This window comes from Oreochromis aureus, linkage group 20 (assembly GCF_013358895.1).
Source record: "Oreochromis aureus strain Israel breed Guangdong linkage group 20, ZZ_aureus, whole genome shotgun sequence".
Taxonomy (NCBI): Eukaryota; Metazoa; Chordata; class Actinopteri; order Cichliformes; family Cichlidae; genus Oreochromis; species Oreochromis aureus.
This window is the reverse complement of record NC_052961.1, coordinates 3,891,275-3,914,729: the sequence shown is the minus strand read 5'-3', so window position 1 is coordinate 3,914,729 and position 23,455 is coordinate 3,891,275. Positions and strand designations below refer to the sequence as shown.

Genomic DNA, 23,455 nt, shown 5'->3' with positions numbered 1-23,455 from the left:
GAAATAGAACTTCAGAGTCCAGGGTTCAGAGGACACTTTCACATATCGAGTGGCCAACGATTGATATACCAACCACACCACTGGCTCACCCGCTCGTTTGGGAGGGGGTTTAGAGATCTAAAGAAGGAGTTGAAGTGATTTGGGCATGTCAGCAGGATGCCTCATAGATGTTTCCTATGTGAGGTACTTCAAGCATGTCTAATAGGAGGTCACCTTGGCAGAACCACTCTGTAGATCTCTTTGCGTGGTGAGAGAGCGAGGTCAAAGCATCTCTGCTTAAATTGCTGCAGCTACAGCTTGGACACGGATGAATGGATGGATGGACCAGTGTAGAGTGGATGTAATGAGGCCAGAACCAGGTTGAAAAATATCAGTTACATATGATCCCTTTGTGGTCCCGTTGCTTTGAGCTTATTGTTGGGTGTTTGCTTTTATTTCTCCTGCATCATTGACATTGATTGTCTTCACCTGTGTGGTTACTCCCACCTGTGTTTCATTTCCCCCAGCTGTTTCCCATTCCCTGATTAGCTAATGTGTATAAATAGTCCAGCACTTCTCCTCAGTTGTTGTCTCAGTGTCTGTTCGTCTTGTTTACCTACCCATGTGGGCACCTTTTTGACTCCTGAAGGTTTTGATTCCTAAACCAGCGATAGGTCATGAACAAAACTGCTCTTTTAGTGTCGGGAAGATCTCAGTTCAGGGATATTCACATGCAGAACATGCTACCCTGCCAGCACATTTAACACGTAATGTTTCACAGACTTCTCCACACAACCACTGGAAATTTATGTATAGTTTGGTTGCTCTGTGTTTATCACTGATTACAGTGATTAACGTCTGCCTACTGGGCTGTCTATTAGGTAGATGAGGGACCTACTTCATACAAATGGGACTAATAACAACTGACAGTGGCCATTAAACAGGTTGATTAAATCAGATTTGGGCTCTTTGATGTGGTCTGGGTCAGTTTGTGTGTTCCGGTACGTCTGTTGCATTCCCGGACACTTGGCTACCCAAATCCACACAAATCAGCTCCCGAATTAGGAACAAAGACTCTTGGCTGTAGTACAATACACCAAAAAAACAAAGTCTTTCTTCCCTGTAAGGACCCTTGCAGTTCCTACCTCTCTTCAGCTTTTTCCCACCCATACCTCCTCTTTTCTCTCTAAATTCAGTCTCTTCCCTCCTTCATTTCTCCTTCTCCTCCTGGTTTGTCTCTCACTCTCTGCTTCTTTTTCTGTTTGTGTGTTTTCTGACAGGACAACCATACATGGACATGGAGAAAGGAGCGCCTGACGTCTCTTCTACACTCAGAAACAAAGCTGGTGTCTCTCTTTCCCCACCACTAATGCCCCGGCAACTTCAATAAGAGGGAGAGACTAAAACACAGAGACAGATAAAGGGGAAAACAGCAAGCAAAAGCAGAAAGAGAACAAGAGGAAGCGTGAGGCTGCACAACCATAATCTCCACAGCTGAGAAACACTTAGAGGGAGGGAGGCAACACAGGCGATTCTGTCTATCTTGCAACTTCAGGGACCATCATCACAATTTAATAAGAATTTGAAAGGCTGCGGTGCTGCAACAAATCAGTCTTCACAGGGAAAGAGGGTGGGTGAGAGAGCTAGAGTCGGACAGAGAGAGAGCGAGAGAAAGGGAGGAGGCCAGACACAAATGTTTTAACGCTTCCCTACCTGGATTCATATCTTTCTGCCTTTTGTTGTAAATCCCTGCAGCAATAAACCTGTGACGGCAATATCAAAGAACCACTTTATTATTATTTTACACATAATCTATTGTGCTAAGACTGCTGAGATTTCAAGAAATTATGTTTTCCTATCAAGAGAGTTCATATTTTCAAGAAGAGCATACTGTTTAGAACAACGGGACTGAGAGGAACTTGTAGAGAAACAGAGAAATATTTTTAAAAAAGCAGCATTTACCCTGAGAAGTGTCTCGCAGGCTAGACGGAGAGGAAGAGAAGGGACGGCGTCACCAGAAGACCATCCAAATTGCAACAAAATAAAAAGACAGGCCTCACGTTTGTCCATCGATCTGCTTTCCTGCCCCTTTACAGCTTTTTTTCATGGCTTGACACCCAACTGCACTCTGGCCCCTCCCTTCCCCTTTCCTTCCCCCCCAACATGTCCAACCACCTCGTATCTCACTGCCCAGACCGCCAAAGGAAATCGGGGCAGCTGAAGAAGTGAGCAAGGCTTTAACCGAGCCAATATACAGAGTTTCATTAGCTCCATCCGCTCTTCCCTCCTTCGACGAGGACAGAACTCTCAGACTCTACAGGTGGGGCGCTCTGATACAACATGGCAGCCGGCGTGGCGACATGGCTGCCATTTGCACGGGCGGCGGCAGTGGGTTGGCTGCCGCTGGCCAAAAAGACGATGCCCAAACCTCCAGTGGACAACTCGTCCAGATCGGATGAGATTCTGTATCTCAACGTCAGCGGGGTCAGGTTCCAGGTGGGTGCTGGCGTCCACTGAGCATGCTCTAAAAATGCTTTCAAAAAAGTGGCTGCAAGTTACAGAAATGTGTGAATTCACAGTTCAAAGCTTTGTGACTGACTTTAGGTTTGAGTTATGTAAAGAGCAAATTTACACTATTTTCATTGAACATCAAAGTTTGAACTCAAAACAATAAAAAAGAAAGAAAGAATTTATTTTAAAAACATGAAATAAAAACGACATCTTTTCAATTTCTTGATGCATGCTCAATCATCCAGGTACGTAAATGCCAAAAGTAGCATCCAGATAAACAGAATCAACCTTTTGGGACATCTTTTCAATTTTCCTCACCAAGAATGAAAAGATGTAGTAAGAATCCCATCAAAACCAGTGCCTTCCATTACACTCCCCAAACATACTTAATAGATTAAAAGTAAAACTATAACTGTAAAGTTTATATATAAACTGTAAGTGAAATATAATATGAGGTTGTTTTGATTGGTTTTTAGTGTAAAGGACACTTACTGTGTGTTATGAACTTCCATCCATCCACATCCACACTCACATTCTCACCTAGGACCAAGTTAAATTCCCATTTTACTTTAAATTGTGAGTGGAAGTTGGAGTACCAAGAAAGACTTTTTGACCTTTCAATAAACAATACGAAACCCTAAAAATCAAAACACAGACAAGCAAACAACAAAAAGAGAAATAAATTAAAAATTATTACATTTAACAGGATGGAAAAATCAAAACTTGTTGAATAAAAATGATTTGGATTAACTGACAAATGAAATGCATAAAAACTTAACCTCTAATAAAGCACCATTATGTATGAACATCAGATATTTCTTTAGTAAATAATTTTCTGTTTCAGAAAATTTAACTGTTGAGATTAAATTTAATGTTGAGATTAAGAATCTCATATGTGAGAGTCGTTCTGGGCAACGTTCAAAGGAAAATAAATCCGGGAGGAAAGGAAAAAACCGAGGAGCTGGGCACCATGTTGCCATCATGTATGCCATGCTCATAATTTCCTACGTACATAACTGATAAATAACTAAAAGGGTTATTTTCTGGGTATCTGAGGATCTAATGAATATAACACGTGTGGGATCGAAGAAGCCCAGAACACACCTGTTTGTCCGTTTGTCCTGCTGCTGTCCTGCATGAAAGAATCCTTAACATCCACCCTGCAAAACAGAGGACGTACCTCCTCCTATGTGTGTCACTGCTGGGTGTAAGTTATGCGTTGTGGGCTTGTCCAATATGAATGTAAATCCTCGGGATGCCGGGCTGCTTCCTGACAAATCAGAGGCCTCGTTTATCAACCGCCTGTGGTGCATAAGCAGTGTTTATGCTCGTGTCCACATTCTCCATCAAACCTTTCATTTTTTTTCTTGGTTTTAGATTTAAAAGCGCTCTTCTGCATGTGTAAACACAATTCCAGCGGTAGACAAAGCCAATATTAATATCAGCCGCACAAAATTTGCAGGTTGTCAGCAATAGTTCAGTAATTATTTTATTATTTTTTTTTTTTGCAGTGCAACATGAGTGAGTTTCAATTACAGCAAGCAGCTTTATTTCCCTGACATTCAGTCTTAAGCGAGGTTCCCTTTGTTATGACAAGAAAATGCAGAATTTCTTCAGGTGAATTGTGGTTCTTTTAAATTGGTATCTGCCTCCTGCTGCATCTTTTTGATGTCAACAAAGCCTTTGTTACACACTGCGTTTGTTGGACGAGCAGCGCCATGAACTACAGCCGATCCAAAGATTCTGTTAATGCCATTCAGTTATTATATATTATATAGTTTTATATGCATTATATAATAATTCAGCATTCTTACATTTCAGTGCCCCCTCCTTCCTAGTTTGTTTTTTTCTGTACAGCACAGTCTATTAAAAGCAAATGTATCAGATGATAATAATAATAATAATAATAATATTAGTGAAAAACAAAAACAGTCCTCATGGATCCTGGATTTTGATGAAAAAACTACCTTAATTAGACTCCCAATTCTCTTGAAGGTATTATTTTTTGTTTGTTTTAATTTAGCAGGTCTCAATTTGTCGTTACTTTTTCTCATTAAAGTTGACCTACTTTCCTTTTACATAAAAACAAACCAGTGTATTTACTGAATCATGCTATATGCTATATTAACCTATATTTGTTTACATTTTTGAAATGATGCTTTGGCTATGAGCAGTTACTCTTCAGTTATTCCTGAATGTTTACTGTTGTGGGATTATTGTGAAACAGCACTGATTCACACAGTTAGGCAGGGGGGTATTATTCCAGCACAGCAAGCAGGAAAGAAATATTCCCAGCTCCACATTTTTATTCTTGGACTGTTCTGGAGTAGATTTGCATGATTCAGTTCAAAATAATCCTTACTTGTCTTAAACTGGGCCTCGGTGCGCTTCATCCTCTGTCTGGAAGATGCAGTTTTAGCTCGCTTCCTTCCTGCTTTCAGCCAGCTTTCCGAAAGAGAACGTTTAGAGCAGTGAGCAGCTTTTGGGATTATTTGTAGGCTTCATGCAGACCTCATTATTCGAAGCTTTGGTTTTTTAATATGAGCCTTTCAAACATGAAATTCAACCTATGGTGTTGGTTGGTTTTCTAGTCATTGAATGCGACAGTACTGAAATCAGGACCTGCTGTGAACGCTCCCCAACTCAAAGTGGACTGAAATTCCATTTGCAGGTCCTACAAAGGTCAACTTCTAATTTCCTCTAAAATTGTCGTACATTTGTCCTTTTTAATGAAGAAGAACACTCTAAAGGTTATTAAAACTCATTATCTGTTGAAGTGTTACAGTCACTTGACATTTTCTAGGAGGAAAATTAAGAGCTCTGTCACTTACAGAACTATTTCCAGAGACTCGTGCTCCCGTGATGTGTTCCAGCCACGCTCCTACTTCCATGGCAGCAAGTTGTAAATCCTGTACGTCTAATCAGTGCATTGATGTGCATTTGGGTAGAAATAATAATAAAATGGCTCTACAACTAAAATAGATTTGGGTAGCTTTCAGCGTAGTTTCTGCTGTGGTGGCAAAATAAGAGGAAAGTTCTTGTCGAGCTTGTGACTTTGTCCTAATTTTTCTAAACAAAATGCAGCAGCTGTAAAAATAGAAGCTTACAGTAATGCTGGCATTTAATATGGAATCCTAAACAAAACAGCAGAGGCATTAAAAAGGCCCTACTTCACCGTTAACATTAGTTAATGACAGTCCACTGCTCCCATCTAACATCTCACTGCCTCCTTCAAATAGCACTTTTGCTTTTCACATGTGAACGTGATATTTGGATGTCGCCTCATTTTTAATTTTAGAATCTTTTGTACATTTTACACGGGTCACTTCACTAAGCCCCAAACCACCAGTGGGAAGGCTACTTCAGTTTAGAGATCGTTACCACATTCTTCACTTTGTCAAAGGACTTTTTATATTTGATTTATTTTCAAATAAATGTAACCAACTTGGGAATGAAGCAGAACATTCCTCTAAACGCTCAAACCTTGACATCCAGGATCTCAGTGCTGGCAGCATTTTTGCTGCTGGTAAACAAGCTTTTCTCTTTTCTCTCCACAGACGTGTTTGAATTTTTGTTTTATTTTAGAAAAAGAATATTGCTGAATTTCCTGCATTGAAAGGTGTTCTTGTCTAATAGCATGTCCACGTGTGTCGATGGGCTATAACAGTGCAGCATGATTTTATGTAGTTGTCAGAAACTAATCTGGCTGTCAGCTTTGCTATTTGAGGGTGTTATTTCCAATGCAACACCATGGACGGAATTCCATGTCCCAAGAACTGGTTTCAGTAACCGTGGCCTCCACCAACCCACCTGACTCTCACAGCATGCTGTTTCTTTGGCCTGATCCTGTCCCATGGGGCTAATGCCTTACCCAGAAAGACTGAAAGATTCCTGGGGCTTCTTCCCAGGAGGACATGTTCAAAATACCTTGCCTAAAAGGCATCCAGGAGAACCACCTCAACAGGCTTTTTTTTTTTTAATGTGAAGGAGTGTTGTCACTACTTTGAGTCCCTCCTGGACACCCCACACTCCCAGCCAAATTCATTCCTATCCAGTTTTATTCTTGTCTCTCAGCTGGCTTGGGAATGTCTTAGTGTCTCCCTGGTTAAGCTAGAGTCGGTGGTGAGTAAGCGGGACGCCTAAGCTGTTCTGTTTGACCTGCTGCCCCTACAGCCTGAATCTGAATAAGTGGTAGAACATAAAAAGATGGATGATTGATGCTTACTGTACACGAGACCCTGAGAAAACCCCTTGATTCTTATCTCTTTTCCTTTTTTTTTCTCCAGACATGGAAGAACACTCTGGATCGTTATCCTGACACACTGCTGGGCTCCTCTGAGAAAGAGTTTTTCTTCAACGAGGACACAGAGGAATATTTCTTTGACAGAGACCACGAGATGTTCCGACACATTCTGAACTTTTACCGCACAGGGAAGCTCCATTACCCGCGACACGAGTGCATCCAGGCCTTTGACGAGGAGCTGGCCTTCTACGGCATCGTGCCGGAGATCATTGGAGACTGCTGCATGGAGGTACACCTGCTGTTTCTCCTACAAAGCCTCCCCCCTTGTTGTTCAAAATGTTACTAATTGTTACAAACTGCATCACAAATGAGAACCCACTTATTCACAGATTGGTATTCATCAAGTTAAAAAGATAAATTGGATTTTGTCCCGTTATGAACAACAGAGGACACATTTTCAGTTGTCATCAGTCACATTATTGCTTTTCAGGTTTGTCAAATTGGTCCTAATGGTGTATGCAGTAATCTTTGCCACTGTCTACAATCAAGGAAATAAATGAGGTAATAATAGCCTACTGAACCATCAGGTGTAGTAGGACGTCTACTAACCACATCTAATTGGGTAATAACGTCTAATAATGGCCATTTAACATTCTGAATAGTGCGATATGAGCAATCCTTATAGACGAAAGTGAGATTTTGGATTAAAAACCCCAAAATGTTGCATATTCTTGCCCAATGACTCCATCGAGCCTCTGGGCTTCATTACAGCTCTAACAGTCCAAATGATGAGGGCAGCAGGTTTCAGCTTTATGTTCTTTTAACTGCAGTCCTTTCAGACGACTTTATAATGCCTGCATCATTTGTAGTGTACTTATGTGGACGCTGTGACCTTTGACCTTATATCTCTTTCTAATGGTTGACTCTAATGCTGGTTATTCTGCTTCTGCACTCATTAAGTCTCCCTGGAGGGGAACATCATCAGCCAAACGCCTAAAGAGTAAAAACATTGACAGATCTGAGGGGAATGAATAACCAGGGCTGCTCTCAAACCCCATTATCAAACTTCGACTCATTAAAACAGCGGTGATGAGCCCTCTGAAACGGCAGCAGCCCAAATACAATCTGATTTGCCTTTTTATTGCTCCTGATTTTGGAAAGCTCCTTACAACGGCTTTCTGTAGGGGATTTCTTTAACGAGCCTTAAACAAGTCTCTTTGTTCCCTGCCCACTCTCAGCACAACAGATCACCTTCAGAGCTTTTTTTCCCTTTTATTAGCCTCGTCTGCACAGACTTTATTTTTATATCCCCGTTTTTATAGCTGACCCATTCACTGACTCATGAATGAGTAATTGTTCATTTCCTCTTATTTGGCAGATCTGATCATTTCCACAAATGTTGATTCAGCTCTAAAAATTCTGGTATCTAAATTTTATTTTTTTAAGTCCTTCAGTCCACAAATTCTGTTCTCGTGTTTGATATTTACTGACATTTGCTTGTTTTCGATCGTGGCTCAAGAGTTGGGAGTTCGCCTTGTAATCGGAAGGTTGCCGCCTCGAGCCCCAGCTTGGACAGTCTCGGTTGTTGTGTCCTTGGGCAAGACACTTCACCCGTTGCCTACTGGTGGTGGTCAGAGGGCCCGGTGGCGCCAGTGTCCGGCAGCCTCGCCTCTGTCAGTGCGCCCCAGGGTGGCTGTGGCTACAATGTAGCTGCCATCACCTGTGTGTGAATGTGTGTGTGAATGGGTGAATGACTGGTTGTGTAAAGCGCTTTGGGGTCCTTAGGGACTAGAAAAGCACTATACAAATACAGGCCATTTACCATTAAATCTCCTTCTAGATCAAACTGTAGAAGTTGCTTGCTGCTTTAAATTTTACTTGTCTTGCTAAAAGCTTTCAGGAATACCAGCAGCAGGTGTTAGAGAGAGAAACAGTGATACATTTAATGCAAAATGATGTAAAAACTGACCTTGTTTTGTTAAAATCTGAAATCATCTCTATAAAAATACATTCCTGTCATCAGTCTTTGTTTATTTTTAACTGGACAAACATCTTCAGAAAGTTGAGGGTAAACATGAATCTCATCCCAGCCAGGGGCGGATCTAGAGAAACTTTCTTAGGGTGGCATGAGGGTGGCAAAGAAATCAAATGGGGTGGCAAAATCAAAGCCTTTTTTTTCAAACACATATGCAGGTGGTTACATATGGTTAAAATAATTCAAATGCAGTAAGTATACACGTTTTTATATAAATATAGTCTATAACTTAATTATTGTCTGTAGCCCACATAATTACACACTTTAGTTACATAAAACATGTGAGTTTTGAGTTCATGTACTGTATAGCCTGTATAATAAATAAATATGTAGCCCAATAAGTATAAAATCCAGAAAGCTACACAACATGGGGCGGTTCATTTACAAACACACGTCTAACTTAAGTTTCACACTGTTTTTTGTTAAAAAACAATCACATTGTTACAGCTTAAATTACACAAAATGTCAGAAATCTGCACTGTCATGAACAAAAATTTAAACCTAATTTTTCATGATTTGTTGGATTAACCCACTGAGGTCTGAAATACAAGCAGCCATTTTTGACTCTTTTTGAGTTTACGTTCAACCATTTAAAAATATTACTAAAACTAAAATGAGAGAACAATCAGGTTTCACAATAAGATGCCCCACAAATGATGTGTGCCAGTAAAAAAAAGTTTGTCCACCAAAAGACAGATGAGAACAGCACAGGGATAAACCTGCAGGCCTGACAGCAGGAGGTGTATCACTCCGCTGGTTTTCTACTTAGTGACAGTGTTTACATTGCAAATGTGCCTTTGTGACATTCATTAGTGCCCTCACTGACAGACAAAGCAAAACAACGACTACACAACAGAACAACTACACAAGACAACACAACACACTAAGTATACACTCCACACTAAACGTCACAAATCTCCCACATCTAAAAACTCTCTCTCTCTCTCCCTCGCTCGCTCTGTCTCGCTGCCGTTACCGTCACTCCCAAAACTCTCCCCTCTTCCTAAACAACCAAATCCCACATGTTGACATTTTTTTTAATTGGTCGACATGGTGCATTTTTCCACCGATAGGAAAGAGGTGGCTTTTTTCCTTTTTTTACTGTTTTCGCGCTGTCCTTAGAAAACGTTTAACACACACACACACAAAAACGTGACGACAGTATTTAGAAAAAAGCGTGGCTTATATATATTATCACAAGTCTGGACCTACTAGCCTGTATTTAAAATTTAAAAACTTTGAAGTCCGAACTTTCCATGTGGGCTGAAACAGAGACTCAGCGTGGCTGCAGCTTGTTGCTATGTCAGTCATGTGATTTGGAGGTGCAGCGTGTCCGTGGACCACAGAGGGTTAATAACACTCACCTTCCTTCCATTTCCAGAGTGTAACATCCAGCCACCTGTGTAAAAAGCGAAATTCCCATGGTGTTGTTCAAAATGTGCTCTGGCACAATCATAAACATCGCTTGCTACTGAAAACAAGAAAAAAGCCGGTCCCTGCTATGGGCTGAACCATTTGTTAATGGTGGAGGGGGGGAACACTATGCAGTATATTTAGTTTTAGCATTTATATTCACTGTTGACTGTAACTATGCTCAAACTGTTAATTCTATCTTATTTTAATAAACAACACTGTCATATGCAAAACTGGGGTGGCACTTGGGGTGGCAAGGGATCATTGCCACCCTTCTAGATCCGTCCCTGATCCCAGCACTGGGCGAAAAGCAAAGTTCACCCTTCTGCTCCATCTCAAGCTGGATGAGTCAGATTCTCCACAGGGCATCTGGCTTTTATCCTGTCTTCCTTCTCTCACGCCAACCAATCACAGCAGATGGCCCCGCCCCTCCCTGAGCCTGGTTCTGCCGGAGGTTTCTTCCTGTTAAAAGGGAGTTTTTCCTTCCCACTGTCGCCAAAGTGCTTGCTCATAGGGGGTCATATGATTGTTGGATTTCTCTCTGTATGTATCATTGTAGGATCTACCTTACAATTATTGTTGTGATTCGGCGCTGTATAAATAAAATTGAATTTAATTTTCTAATAATTTTTACCTTTATGATGTCGAACCATGCCCCTTCTTTGAATTATTGTGGTTCAATATCAAAGCAGATAACTGAGCACTCACTTGTAGCACATTTATAAATGATTAAACTCCATTAGCCTTACAAGAAACCACCAATTGATCTAAAACCACATAGCATTATTCCCAAACGTTATGGAAAAGACAGCTGTGTGACCAAAGTTATTACAACAGTGACCAACCTGCTTGCTTTTCACGTGGCTCCTTTAAAGACGGGGACCAGGTGTGAGATTATTCGCAGTGAGTTCCTGTCTTCAAACCAACTTTGGGGGGTCAAGACAGCAATAACACAGGGATAAGAAGAGTCAGCCTGCCATAACTTTTCATGCATTGTTGTATGAAGCCTGGGGTGGACTGGTCACCAATGGACCGTGCAGATTCCACATATCAGGCATGACTCTCTCAGCCACAGACTAGGCCGAATGTAAACAGAGTAAAGTACTTACTGTAAGTGAAAGTTTTAGGCGTGTGTTTCTCAGCTGGAGAGCAGAGAGTTGCTTTATTACAAACTATTCCTCTTTATAAGCCTTAAATTTATGTGTTGCAGCTAACATCATGTACTCTGTGTAAAACACAAAATGTTATTTCAGTCAGATCCTGAGCCATCTGTGCGTTAATGCTGTTATTGTTCCATGTGCCTAAATGCATGCAATGCTTTGGGATTTTCTGCACTGTGTAAAACTGAATCGGAGTTTTGCACCATGGTTGCAGTCTCACAAGCTGTAGTTCAAAAGCCTTGTTATGTCTGAAAAAGTATGTGTGCTTGGTTTGTTGGCTTTGTTGGCCACTGATGGTGCAGCTGCTGTGGTCGGCTGATAGAGAGGAACAGCCACACGCATGAGTGAAAACATCAACCATAACCTGACCGTCATTCATAAATTAGAACTTGCAGCCTATGATGGGTCATTTTCATATATTTATTAACGCTCAGACTCTGAAGGTTTGCTGTTGATTTCATTGAGCAAAACAAGACGCCCCCTTCCTGTATGGAGGTTCAGAGAGGTGTTTAAAAAACCCCAAAGTGATGCTCTGGAGGAGAGCAGAAAAAAACTCTCATCAAAACAGATGGTTTTCTTAATCATCTACAGTAGTGTAATATTCATTCTTTCTTTAAACTGACAGCTTTTTGTGCTGTTGAATCTGACATTATTTCATATTCAATACCAGAGATGGAGCGTTACTGTAATCGGATTACTTTTTTCAAGTAAGCAGTAAAGTAAGGGATTACTATTGCAAAAAAGTAATTAGTAACAGACGTGATCAACAATGGATAATATGGAGTGTGGGAGAGAGTACGACCATGCAGCGTTTAAGCTTGGAAGTAATCACATTACTTTGAGTTTGATTCCGTAAAAAGTGACAAAACCATTAGTGCCTGCTGTTCACTCTTTGTGGGAAGAAAACTTCTTTCTACAGCAAAAAATTAACTTTCAAATCTGAGTGAGTGCTGAGCACACTGCCATGAGAATGTGAAATTCACAGAGAAACCCCCAGATCCCCCCACTGACATGACCGCTGTGGCTCCGGGCAAACCTCCTCCCGCCCCACTCCTGCTAAACAGGTGACAATAGATTTAAGAGCGACAGGACTCAGTGCTGCTGAATCTTTGATTTTATTTGTTTTCTGTTGTGTTTTACTTGCATCTATTTGAAAGAGTGAGTGTAAACACAAAACATTATTTTATTTTATATGCTGGAATATGCAGAAAATAGGTTTAAATGTTAAACACATTTCTTCAAGTCAAAGACAGTTGTATATAATTAAATTTTTTCTTGATGCATAAAGTTAAAAGATTAAAAGTGAAAAGTTTTAAAAAGAGACTTTTCATTTGATTGATTTCATTTCATTTTATTTCAATTTTATATGATGGATTATGCAGAAAAAATAGAATTGGGCTGAAAGGTCTATTGCTTTATTACGTATTCAGGTTGTGTATAATGTTTGTTAAAAGTAACTAAGTAATAAATTAACTAATTATAGTAATCAGTAACGTAACGGGACTTCTTTAACGGACGCAGGATTTAATTCTGGCATGTTAAACCGTCTATTGTTACATTTGTACTTGAACTATGAGACTGCATCGTAGATATTAATTTGACTAATTCTAATGTTGACATTTTGTAACATTCCTCCATCAATCCAATTAGTCCCATGATGAGTTGCCTTTTGACAGACATGTTATGAAATAGTGCCTATGGAGGGAAGTAAAGCAAGAAACATCGATGTTGCTCCGTGTGTGCGCACTGCTGAGAGAAGGCAGGGAGTGATGGCTTATCTCTGTTCTGACCTCTGTGTAGAAATGTTACAAAAAGCCTGAAACACTGGAACCTACTCTGCTCCCTTTAAAAAGGAAAACGTGCATCCTCGTATGTGTCTAGCATTAGTATTCTCCTCCTTCCTCGCTCTGACTCTCTGTTAAGTTCAGTTTACTTCTGCTCTGTTTCAGTAACATATCAGTATTATTGCAGAGCGGGTCTATGTGGGGCTCAGAGTGAGGACTGAGTAAAGAGCAACAGGACAGAGCCAAAGTTTTGGTAATGCACTCACAGCTTCGACCCATCCAGCCGTGCCAGTTACGCACTCTTCCTGATCACATCTCTCCCTCTCATCCCAAATAGATGAACGCTCCTAGCAGCAACTGACACACACATAGCAGCACAAAATAAGACATGCTTTTTGTGTTAAATGTACAGCCATTTGCCTAACACAAACATTGGATTTGCGTGTTTTATTATTTGATGGACAGAGGAGTTGCGCTCATCAGCCCAGACTGACTTGGCATGATTATATGTTGGCAAATGATCTATATTTATATATTGGATCTTGATTTATTGCAGACCTTCACCAATCTGTTTTAGAGGGATTGCAGTCAGTGCGAGTAAACCATGTCAAAGTCATGTCTTCGCCCCAGATTAGGGGAAATGTATTGCATTGTTTATTTGTTATTCATGCATCAGAAAGTATCCAGTAAACTACATTTTTCAGACATAGTTGTGAAAGTTGTCTTCCTCCCCTTACCCCAACTGGCCGTGGCAGATGGCCCCGCCCCTCCCTGAGCCTGGTTCTGCTGGAGGTTTCTTCCTGTTAAAAGGGAGTTTTTCCTTCCCACTGTCACCAGAGTGCTTGCTCATAGGGGGTCATATGATTGTTGGGTTTTCCTCTGTATGTATTATTGTAGGGTCTACCTTACAACATAAAGCACCTTGAGACGACTGTTGTTGTAATTTGGTGCTGCAGAAATAAAATAAAATTGATTTGAAAGTTATTACAAACTCTAAAACCAAGATAAAAACACCGTAAATATTGAAAAGCATTGCTCTAATTTAATTATTGAGCCAATCATGGGCTATTTCACCAAAGGAGCTCTACTCTGATGCTTCTTTGATTAGAAGTATGCCACATAACTAACCAAAATAATACTTTCTTGTCACTAATATCCCATAGCAATAACTGCAATGACCATGAAAGTGACAACAGAAACAGGTACCTATTAGTTAAAAACATTAGTTAATTACTTTAAAGTATTTCTTCTTCTTTGCCTTCCAAATGGCAGTATTCTGAGGTTCTTTAAATGATATAAGTAAAATATCGCTGAATTGGAGCTTCACCTCATCACAAAATTCATGGTTTACTCTGACTGGTCCACTCCAGAAGCCTGAGCAGGCCTCTTAAGTATCAGCATTAGAAAAGGACAAATAAGTATCTGAAAGGATTTTGTATGACTTCTGTCTGTTGATGTTTTGGCTCAAGGATAGGCTACGAGGGCAGCCCAGCTGCTTGTAGGCAGTTTGAAGTCATAAGGTCTTTCCTTATCTACAGCGTAGGTGTACGAGGGGATTTGTGAAACTCTGTGTGAGCACAGACTTTCAGAAATGGATGGCTGTTGTGCCTGTAATGTGTGTTCACCTGTTCTTCTTTCATAGTAAATGGACCTAGAGTTTGTATTTTTATCTGTCCTCTGAAAAATTCTTTCTACATGAGAAGAAACCTGATCTCATCACAAATTACAGACAGTTGTTACAGAATCCCTTTGTTTTTGCTCAGCCACATCAGGCACTTAATGTAAGCGACACTAAAGTTTTTCTTTTCCATTCCCCTTTCCTGTGAAGGAATACAGAGACAGGAAAAAAGAGAACCAGGAGCGTCTGGCAGAGGACACAGAGGCCAACGAGTCGATGGACGCCCCACTTCCTCCTGACAGCACCCCCAGGGAGCGTCTGTGGCGAGCCTTTGAGAACCCCCACACCTCCACCATGGCACTCGTCTTTTACTATGTCACCGGCTTCTTCATTGCTGTGTCAGTAATCGCCAACGTGGTGGAGACGGTGCCCTGCCGGCCTCCAGAGGGCAGAATTAAGGACCTTCCCTGTGGGGAGAAATATCAGCTGGCCTTCTTCTGCATGGACACGGCCTGCGTGCTCATCTTCACCTTCGAGTACTTGATGCGCCTGTTCGCCGCGCCCAGCCGCTGCAAGTTCATGCGCTCCGTGATGTCTGTGATTGACGTAGTGGCTATAATGCCATACTACATTGGCCTGGTGATGCCCGAGAACGAGGACGTGAGCGGCGCCTTCGTCACCCTCCGGGTTTTCCGCGTCTTCCGGATCTTCAAGTTCTCACGTCACTCACAGGGTTTGAGGATTTTGGGCTACACGCTCAAGAGCTGCGCCTCCGAGCTCGGCTTCCTGCTCTTCTCCCTCACCATGGCCATCATCATCTTCGCCACCGTCATGTTCTACGCCGAGAAGGGCACCAAAGGCTCCACCTTCACTTCCATCCCGGCCTCCTTCTGGTACACCATCGTCACCATGACGACCCTGGGGTGGGTAAACATCAGTTCAGTGTTGTGTGTTTGCTGGCCTGATGTGTAACAGATTTTTATCCTGCGACTGATGACTGTACACCTGTTAAGATCGTCCCCATGGCAACCTTGGCATGCTCAGTTTCCTTAAACACTCTGTTTCATGTCGGGACATGGATATGTCCTCATTATTAGTTATGGAAGACAGTTTTACTGTCCATCATGAAAAGAGATGAAATGTGTGCGTTGCGTGTGTGTCTGTGTGTGTTTGCTTCCCACTCATTGCTTGCTGAGTACGGTGGTGCATCTTCACCCTGCTGCCGCCTACACTCATCACCGCTGCCATGTGGATGGAGTTTGAATGTGTGTGTTTCTGTGTGTGTGTGTCTTCACCCTGCAGCTCTTCAGCCCTGATCTATTATCTGCTGTTCAAAGAGCCTTTGGAAACATCAGAAATAGAGCGTGAGTCAGGAATCTGCCATAAGCTCAGAGCGAGCTGATCATACTGCTTTTTAACAACACACATTCAGCGCGTCTTCTCTATACGACTCTTTACACCTACCTGTCTGTGAATGGAGAGAAAGAGAGTTCAAAAGGTGTGAATGGGAAAGTGTGAATTCCCGCGAATGACTCAAACTGCTCAGTATTGTAGTAAACAATCAGCAGTGTTACAATGTACAGAGTTGAAACACTGACTTATTTGGGTGAATGAAAATAAAAGGTTTTTATGTTTTTTTTCCTCCAGCACAATGCTGGCTATTAAAATCCTGCACTTTGCATTGCATGCAGTTCCAACAAGTTGGCTGAATCTGACTCCTGCAGTCTGCAGGGTGTACTACAAAACAAGATTAATGGGTTTAGATGGTTCTATAAAGCTTAAAGTCACGTAAATGATGTTTTGGGAATTTTGTAATCTCACGTGTTTTGCTGCCACCTCTGGGTTGAAAACATGGGTGTACATAAGTTTCGCAGATAGTGCAGAGGGAGCATTTTGAAAAGATTACATTTTCTCTAGAAACAAAACTCCTTTGCTTCCAGGTTTGACTTATTCTCCTCTCATACCAGCGCTGATGTAGCTGGTTTGCCTGGGTGGCACACCCATCGTTCACAAGCATACCACAGAAGGTACTCATGCCCTAAGCACCGGTATAATTGCTATGGAGCTGTGTCGACGTCACCATTGGTGTGCAAAGTGACCAATAATACTGTGGCCCTAACACAGCACCAATTAGGGGAAAAAAAACTCTTCCATTAAAATTAGTATCACTTTGATTGTACAACAAACTAATGCAGTTTCCACATCTCCTTTATAGGACAGAAAGCTTTAATGCTCAAACGCATTCAGTTTAAAGTTTCAGAGCTCTGATGTGAAGCCATCACATTAGAAATAAACAGCAGCACTTAGCGCTCACTCAACATTAAAATAATTAACTCAAATTAAAATGTTCTGTGGGCTGAAACATTAACCCCTACAAAACACATCTTAAGAGAGGCTCACTTTGGGTTATGACTGGCTATAACCCAAAAGGACATCTTGTACATAATGAGGTTTGCAAGCAGCTATAGGAAAACAGGAGCATGTGCAGGTCATGTGGTGTCCATATTAGTTGACTGGTGATGCGCAAAGTGATCATCAGTCAGTCTATTCTTAGTGGTCCTCTGTGTGGAGGACTGTGGCCACCATCCACCCCAGCCTCCATCTGCTAACAGATACAATTCACAAATACATTTTAATGGAATTATTTGACAAATTACATGGCTTGATGTGTGGTGCTGAAGAAGTGTTGTCTAGTTTACGGTTTTAACTCCTAACCAAGCTTGTTAACTGATTACTTAGTACTCCACCATGTCACTTAAATATAGTCACACTGGCTCCAATTCATATTCCCCAAAGCAAGAGAGAGGAGAACAATTTTGGAAAAAACCCAAAACACATGCACTTCTCCTCTCCTCTTTTTTTCCTCTCCTCTCCTCTCCTCTCCTCTCCTCTGTCTCCAGGTCCATTAGTTATCAGCAGGGAGAGGCTGGCCTCTAAATGGATTCTGCAGGCAGCAAAACATAACCAGGGCTTTTACCTCCTCCCTCTTTCCTTCATTTCTTCTCCTCCTTCTGTGTTTCTACACCCTTGTAGGGAGTATTCCTTTCTTTCCTTCGCTTCGTTACTGTTTTCCTTCCCTTTGGCTTCACACCAGAAAACATGCGTGCTAACAGAATAAATAAAACTACACTGTGATTGATGAATTGCCTCAATGGCCCAAATATTGACCTGTGGAAATCAGGTCAGCAGTCACCAGCCTCTTCAAATCTCTTCTTTAAAAATCTTCTCTGATGTTTGATGTTCATAAATTAAGTAGAAAAAAAATTAATAAAGCTGTCAAAATAAAAATGAAATTCGATATTGGAAATGATGGACATCATTTCCTCGGAGCTTTGGAGCAGAGTGACCCAGAGTTAGCATCTGTGGTTGTATGAAGGCCCCATTAATGCTGAACAGTATGGACACATTTTCATCTGAGTGGTAAATACGTTGACTCATTATCTGCTGGTTTGTGTTCGAGCACTGAAGCCAATGCAGAAGCGCCTTAAAGCTGCATTCTTTCCAAAGACCAGCAGGGGGCGACTGCTGTAGTTGCAAGAAGAAGTCCAATTAGAGAAATCCTGCCTCAGCAAATGCTTTTCTAATGAGTCTATGGACTCATTCAGTAGCTTCAAATCTACTGACTATATGATTACTACATGATTATAATCTGATATATTATGATACTCACTGGAATCAAAAAGAAGGATAAAGCGAGATATTAGGGCTAGCCTGCTGTGTGGCTCATGACTCACAACTATTGGCCTTTTCCACTCGTTTTTAGGGTTTTCCAGGGTTCTCCATTCTTGTGTTGTTTGTGTTGCATACATATGACATTATGGGACTTAAGACCACGTTGCTATAATGACTCCAAGAACGTTGAACTGGTACTCAGTTGTAATGGAAAACAACTGAAACCAAGTAGAATCAAATCGAATAGGTACTAGTGGTAAAGAGACGTGACGACCACGCTTTCAAAACAAAAAGATGGTGACGGCTCGAAGCTTCACAGCAGTGGGTGATGCCAGGATGTCAATGGCCATCTTTTATATACAGTTGCGTACAGTGTTCCCTGGGTTGCTGGAAAGAATAAGAATAAGAATCCTTACTTATGTGTTTCAAACAACGAAATTTTGTTTGGTAGCTCTCGGCACACCAGAGAAGAAGCACCCTTTTTACATACTGAGGTATATACTATACATGCATATATACACAGAGAACCACACATTTTATATCTATGTACACACAGAAGAAAGACACTATAAAAAGCAGCACTATAAAAAAATTGAATGCGCTCTATCCATACGTGCAGGTGTGCAGAATAAATATGTGCAAAAAGTCACAGCATTGAAATGGATTTCACAGCTCTGAGGAAGAAGTCGTCTCTCAGTCTGGTGCTGCGTGTCTTTATGTTTCAATACAGCTTTTCAGTAGGAAGCAGTTTAAACAGTCATATAAACAGGAAACATACATTTCACCCGTTCAATATAGATGCTGAAGTACATTAACCTAAAAACAGATGAATGATGGGAAAATGATCACCAGGGACATGAACGTTATTTCTCATATTTTTGGTGTTGTCTGATTTTTAAATGAAGGCTTTTTGTAGCATGATAGACTTTCAGAGACTTTCAAATGCAGGGTGAATTTTGATTTTCAGCTGGGATTTTAAACCTTTTTCTCTACGTACAGTCCTCCGCTCTTTCATTTTCTTCTTTTCTTTACATCCCCGGCATATCACTCTTCTTTTTTTATCTCTCATTGCTTCTCTTCCTCCTTTCTCTCTCCGGCTTGTTTCTTGTCTGTGGTCCAATCTGCTCATTTGTTTCTCTTTGTTCAGTTTGTTATCACTGTTTTTCATCGCGCTGCTTTTATTGCTTTGCTCCTGTGTTTTATCACTGCGCAAATAAACTGGAAGTGAAATCATAAACCCATTGCAGCCCGTCCAGAAGCAATATATGTGAGGGGAAACATAATCTGCTGGAGCTCATTCAGAGAGCTGTTGCCAGGAAAATGTGCACACTGTTTGTGTCTGGACTTCAGATAATCCACACTTTCCTTCAGGTGGTCTGATAAAAAGCATTTAAATGGAACAATTAATAGTTGACCTCACTGGGGAAACACTCTATTCATCTGTTGATGAGCTGAAATTATCTCATTAAGATTTTCTTCTACCGTTCAGGTGGAAATTAAAGAGTGGCCACAACACAGAAACTAGACTAGAATACAAACAGAACACATTTGTATCGAGGACTCTCCAGTGCAGTTTTAAATATAAAAAATAAATCATTTAGGAGATGTTTTTTCAGAAGCAAAAAATGTTTAAAAAGACAAACTAAAAGGGGGTTCAATGTCCCAACTCAGTGTTGGATCAGTTAATATGTAGACAATGTTGGAGTAGCTCATCCAAGGTTTTTCTTTGTTTTCGTTTTCTTTCTAAAAACATTTCTACCAACATAAAACTTTTTAAATTTCATAGTTTTGCATATGAAAGAAATATTATTCGAGCATTTGTACAAAGAGATATAGCTAAAAGAGAGTCACCTATTTGCTTATTAGGTGAGTTTGTGCAAAATCATTTTAATTTTAATCCAGTTCATTTTTCGCCACTCAAGCCCTGGTTGGTTTCTGGGAAAACACACTGGTTGTTAGTACGGGTCCAACACACATTTATGACCCTCGGGAGGTTAATCCAACCATTGCTTCATGTGAAACACATTAGACAAAGACAAGCGTATAAGAGCAACTTTATTACCCCCTCTGTATACTTCAGCTGTACAGAGTTTGTACTGCTGCAGAGCACTTTACCATCGGTATTATTTATAGGAACGAGATAGGAAGCAGCCATTTCCTCTGAGGAACAGGATGTATATGAGCCTGAGAGCAAGAGCAGCACTGGCCTTATAAAACAGCCTGGATGGAATTATAGGCCATCTCAACACATGGCATACACTGTTAATGTTTTAATAGAGAGGAAGAGGTGTGGAGACAAACAGAACTCCAAGTAGAAGAAAATGAAAAAATTCTAATCAGAGTCCAAAAAAATCCTTCTGCTAACAGGCTGGGATATAAAATGGCCACGGGCACGGGCTGGTTGTTCCGAGACTTATGGCACCGTGTGTTTGAGAGCCTTTAAATATTTAATGTTTGAAAGTCGCTAAAGTGACACACAAGTGAAAATAAGCAGCCACAAACGGATTGAAATAACCAATGATTTCACTAGTTCAGAAAATATTGTTGGCACATGTGGTTGATTTCTCACCTCCAGTACTTTGCAGTTCCTGGAGATCCAAAGTTGTTCAGATGTGCAGTTCTCATATTTTAACTGTTGGAAATTTTCAGTAGGATTTTAGAAATAGACTGGATTCTTGAATGTTATAATGTATCCAAGACAAGATTCTGAAAACAGATTCAAAGAGGGATTCTTGAATACTGTAATGCTTGAGGCGAGATTTTAGAATCTGAATCTTTGGCAAGATTTTGAGACACTGCAAAGGATTCGAGGCAAAAGTCTTAATTTAACCAATGACTGTGACATTTACATTTTTGGATGAGAACTTGCCTAAAGATACTTAGCAAAGTGAAGAATGTACAGAGAACCACGCAATGTTCCTTTCACCTGCCTTTAAAGAGATGGTTGAAGATCTGACTTTATATTTTATGTAAGAATAAAGCAGTGGTTTCTGATGTTTTATTAGGTAAGAGTTCATGACAGTATTACACCAATGTTGGTTTCTGAAAACCGCCTGAACAAATAACATTTGCCTTTTTTTTTAATCTTACAGAAGATTAATTAAGCTTTCTCCTGTGTGAGAGAGACAGAGAAAAACAGAGGAGGGAATCATGTGAGCACCACGGTAGGGGATTTGCTGATCTATGTGACCTTACATCTATCCTATCTTACTGGGCTGTGATGGAGTAAGAACTCCACCAGAGATCCATAACGGGGGAGAAATCAACTGCTGTCTCCTTGGCGGAGAGCTTTGAGGGCCACAGTGTGACACCGATCAATAACCTGCGATCGATCGACTCCTGGCAGCAACTGTAATGAGTCTCTGATCTACGCTGTTCTAGATCTATGCAGGGAGTTTAAGTGAAGGGCAGCAGATCTAGAAGTCCAGATGAGTGCTGGATACATTAAATGACAATTACTCGGAGGCTGTTCATTTTTCTTTGGTTTCAAATTCACATGGATTAGATTGATGCTTTTCCTTTTAATGAGTCGTAAGCCTCTCAAAGTATTTTCATTTTGGACGTTTTTTCTAAATTGTCATTTTAAAAAGAGCAGCTTTCTTGTTAATGCATTAATTCCATGACAAAAATAGTTATTACTAAGTCTTCTATATATTAGCACATCAATCCAGTTTCCCTACTCTAGTTAAATTTTCATGAATGACACTTTAGTCCAGTTTTTGTGTTCACTTTTCCAAAAGTTAAATTTTTATTGTTCCTACCCATATAATTTTCCTCAGTGCCATTTTAATACAGCTTTCCTCAGCAACTTTTATGGTGCAGGTTCCTAGTTTAAATATTTCAGTAAATTAACTGATTTGACTGTCGTAATGTTTTCTTTTATCTCTCCTGTGAACAGTTTTTCATTTTTATGATGTCATGATAATAATAAGCTTGATTAGTTATATACGACTGATTTATTACACCTTAAATCAACTTTTATTCTCCCACGGTGCAATGAGAAAGTGAGTCCGCATAGCTCCCCTCTGTGCGTGTTATGTAACAGGTTACACTGGTATAAGGTGCTCCATTCAGACAGTGTCGGAGCAGCAGCATGACATTTACCACAGGTCATTATGTAACATGGTAATTATCAGGTGGTACTAATCAGAGTATGCTAATTGAGACATTTTTGTAATGTGGAGGTGCACACAGCAATAAGTGTTCATGAATGACTCCAGCAGGCATCTCCAGCCTAATATTCAGAGACATTGTTAGCTGTGATGTGCAAATGCAACAGCCCCAGTGCAAAAACATTTCAGCCAGTTCTCAGTTTGCTTTTTACAAAATGAAATAAAGAAAAATAAATGAGATCAGAGTTTGGTGTGACCAGTTTCCTTTAGAACTGAACCAGTTCTCTTTAGTACACCTGCACACCATTTTTTAAGCTAGTTGGCAGGTAGGTCGCTCAGCAACGTACACATCTTCAGTGAATTTAGGCCGTCTCTTCCTCTTTTTATTTCTTTATATAATCCCAAATGACTCCATGGTTTTGAGAGCGACATGCTTGTTTTAGACTGGTTTCAGACTTTGAACCGTTTTTGCTCTGGATGTTTGAACACTTTCAGATCTTGTTTTGGACATGCTCCAAAAGTTGTTTTTAGGATGTTTTCAGCTTGTTTTGGATTGTGTCTGGATTTGACTTTTGCTTGGTTTTCAAGTTGGCTTATATAATGAATGTATATAATGGTTATAGAATGGATTTTGAATATTTTAAGACTGGTTTAGACTAGTTTCAGAAGTGGTTTCTAACTTGATTTTGAAGTAGTGTAGATACTTTCAAGCAGTTTAGGCTGGTTTTAGACCAGTTTTGGACTAAACGTTGGGTTAGTTCTGCAATAGTCTCTATAATATCCCAAATATTAGCATAGTACCTTAGCATTAGCATAGTGCAAATTAGATGATGTGTAAAATGGCTCCTTATATCTGTACAAACTGTTTTCTTATGATATTCATTTTTTAAACACCTGATTCTGTTAGACATTTTTAGGCAGGATCATC

The 23,455-nt window shown here is 40.5% G+C and overlaps 1 protein-coding gene across 1 annotated transcript in view; it reads left to right on the top strand.

Moving 5' to 3' along the window:
- kcnd1 (potassium voltage-gated channel, Shal-related subfamily, member 1) overlaps window positions 1–23,455 on the top strand; it is a 65,781-nt gene that overhangs the window by 9,965 nt on the left and 32,361 nt on the right. The window contains exons 2-4 of the mRNA XM_031759196.2: window positions 1,260–2,475; window positions 6,777–7,022; window positions 14,954–15,666. Of these exons, the coding sequence (XP_031615056.1) occupies window positions 2,320–2,475; window positions 6,777–7,022; window positions 14,954–15,666 (1,115 nt within the window). The 5' untranslated portion in view covers window positions 1,260–2,319. The remainder of the gene's footprint in view (window positions 1–1,259; window positions 2,476–6,776; window positions 7,023–14,953; window positions 15,667–23,455) is intronic.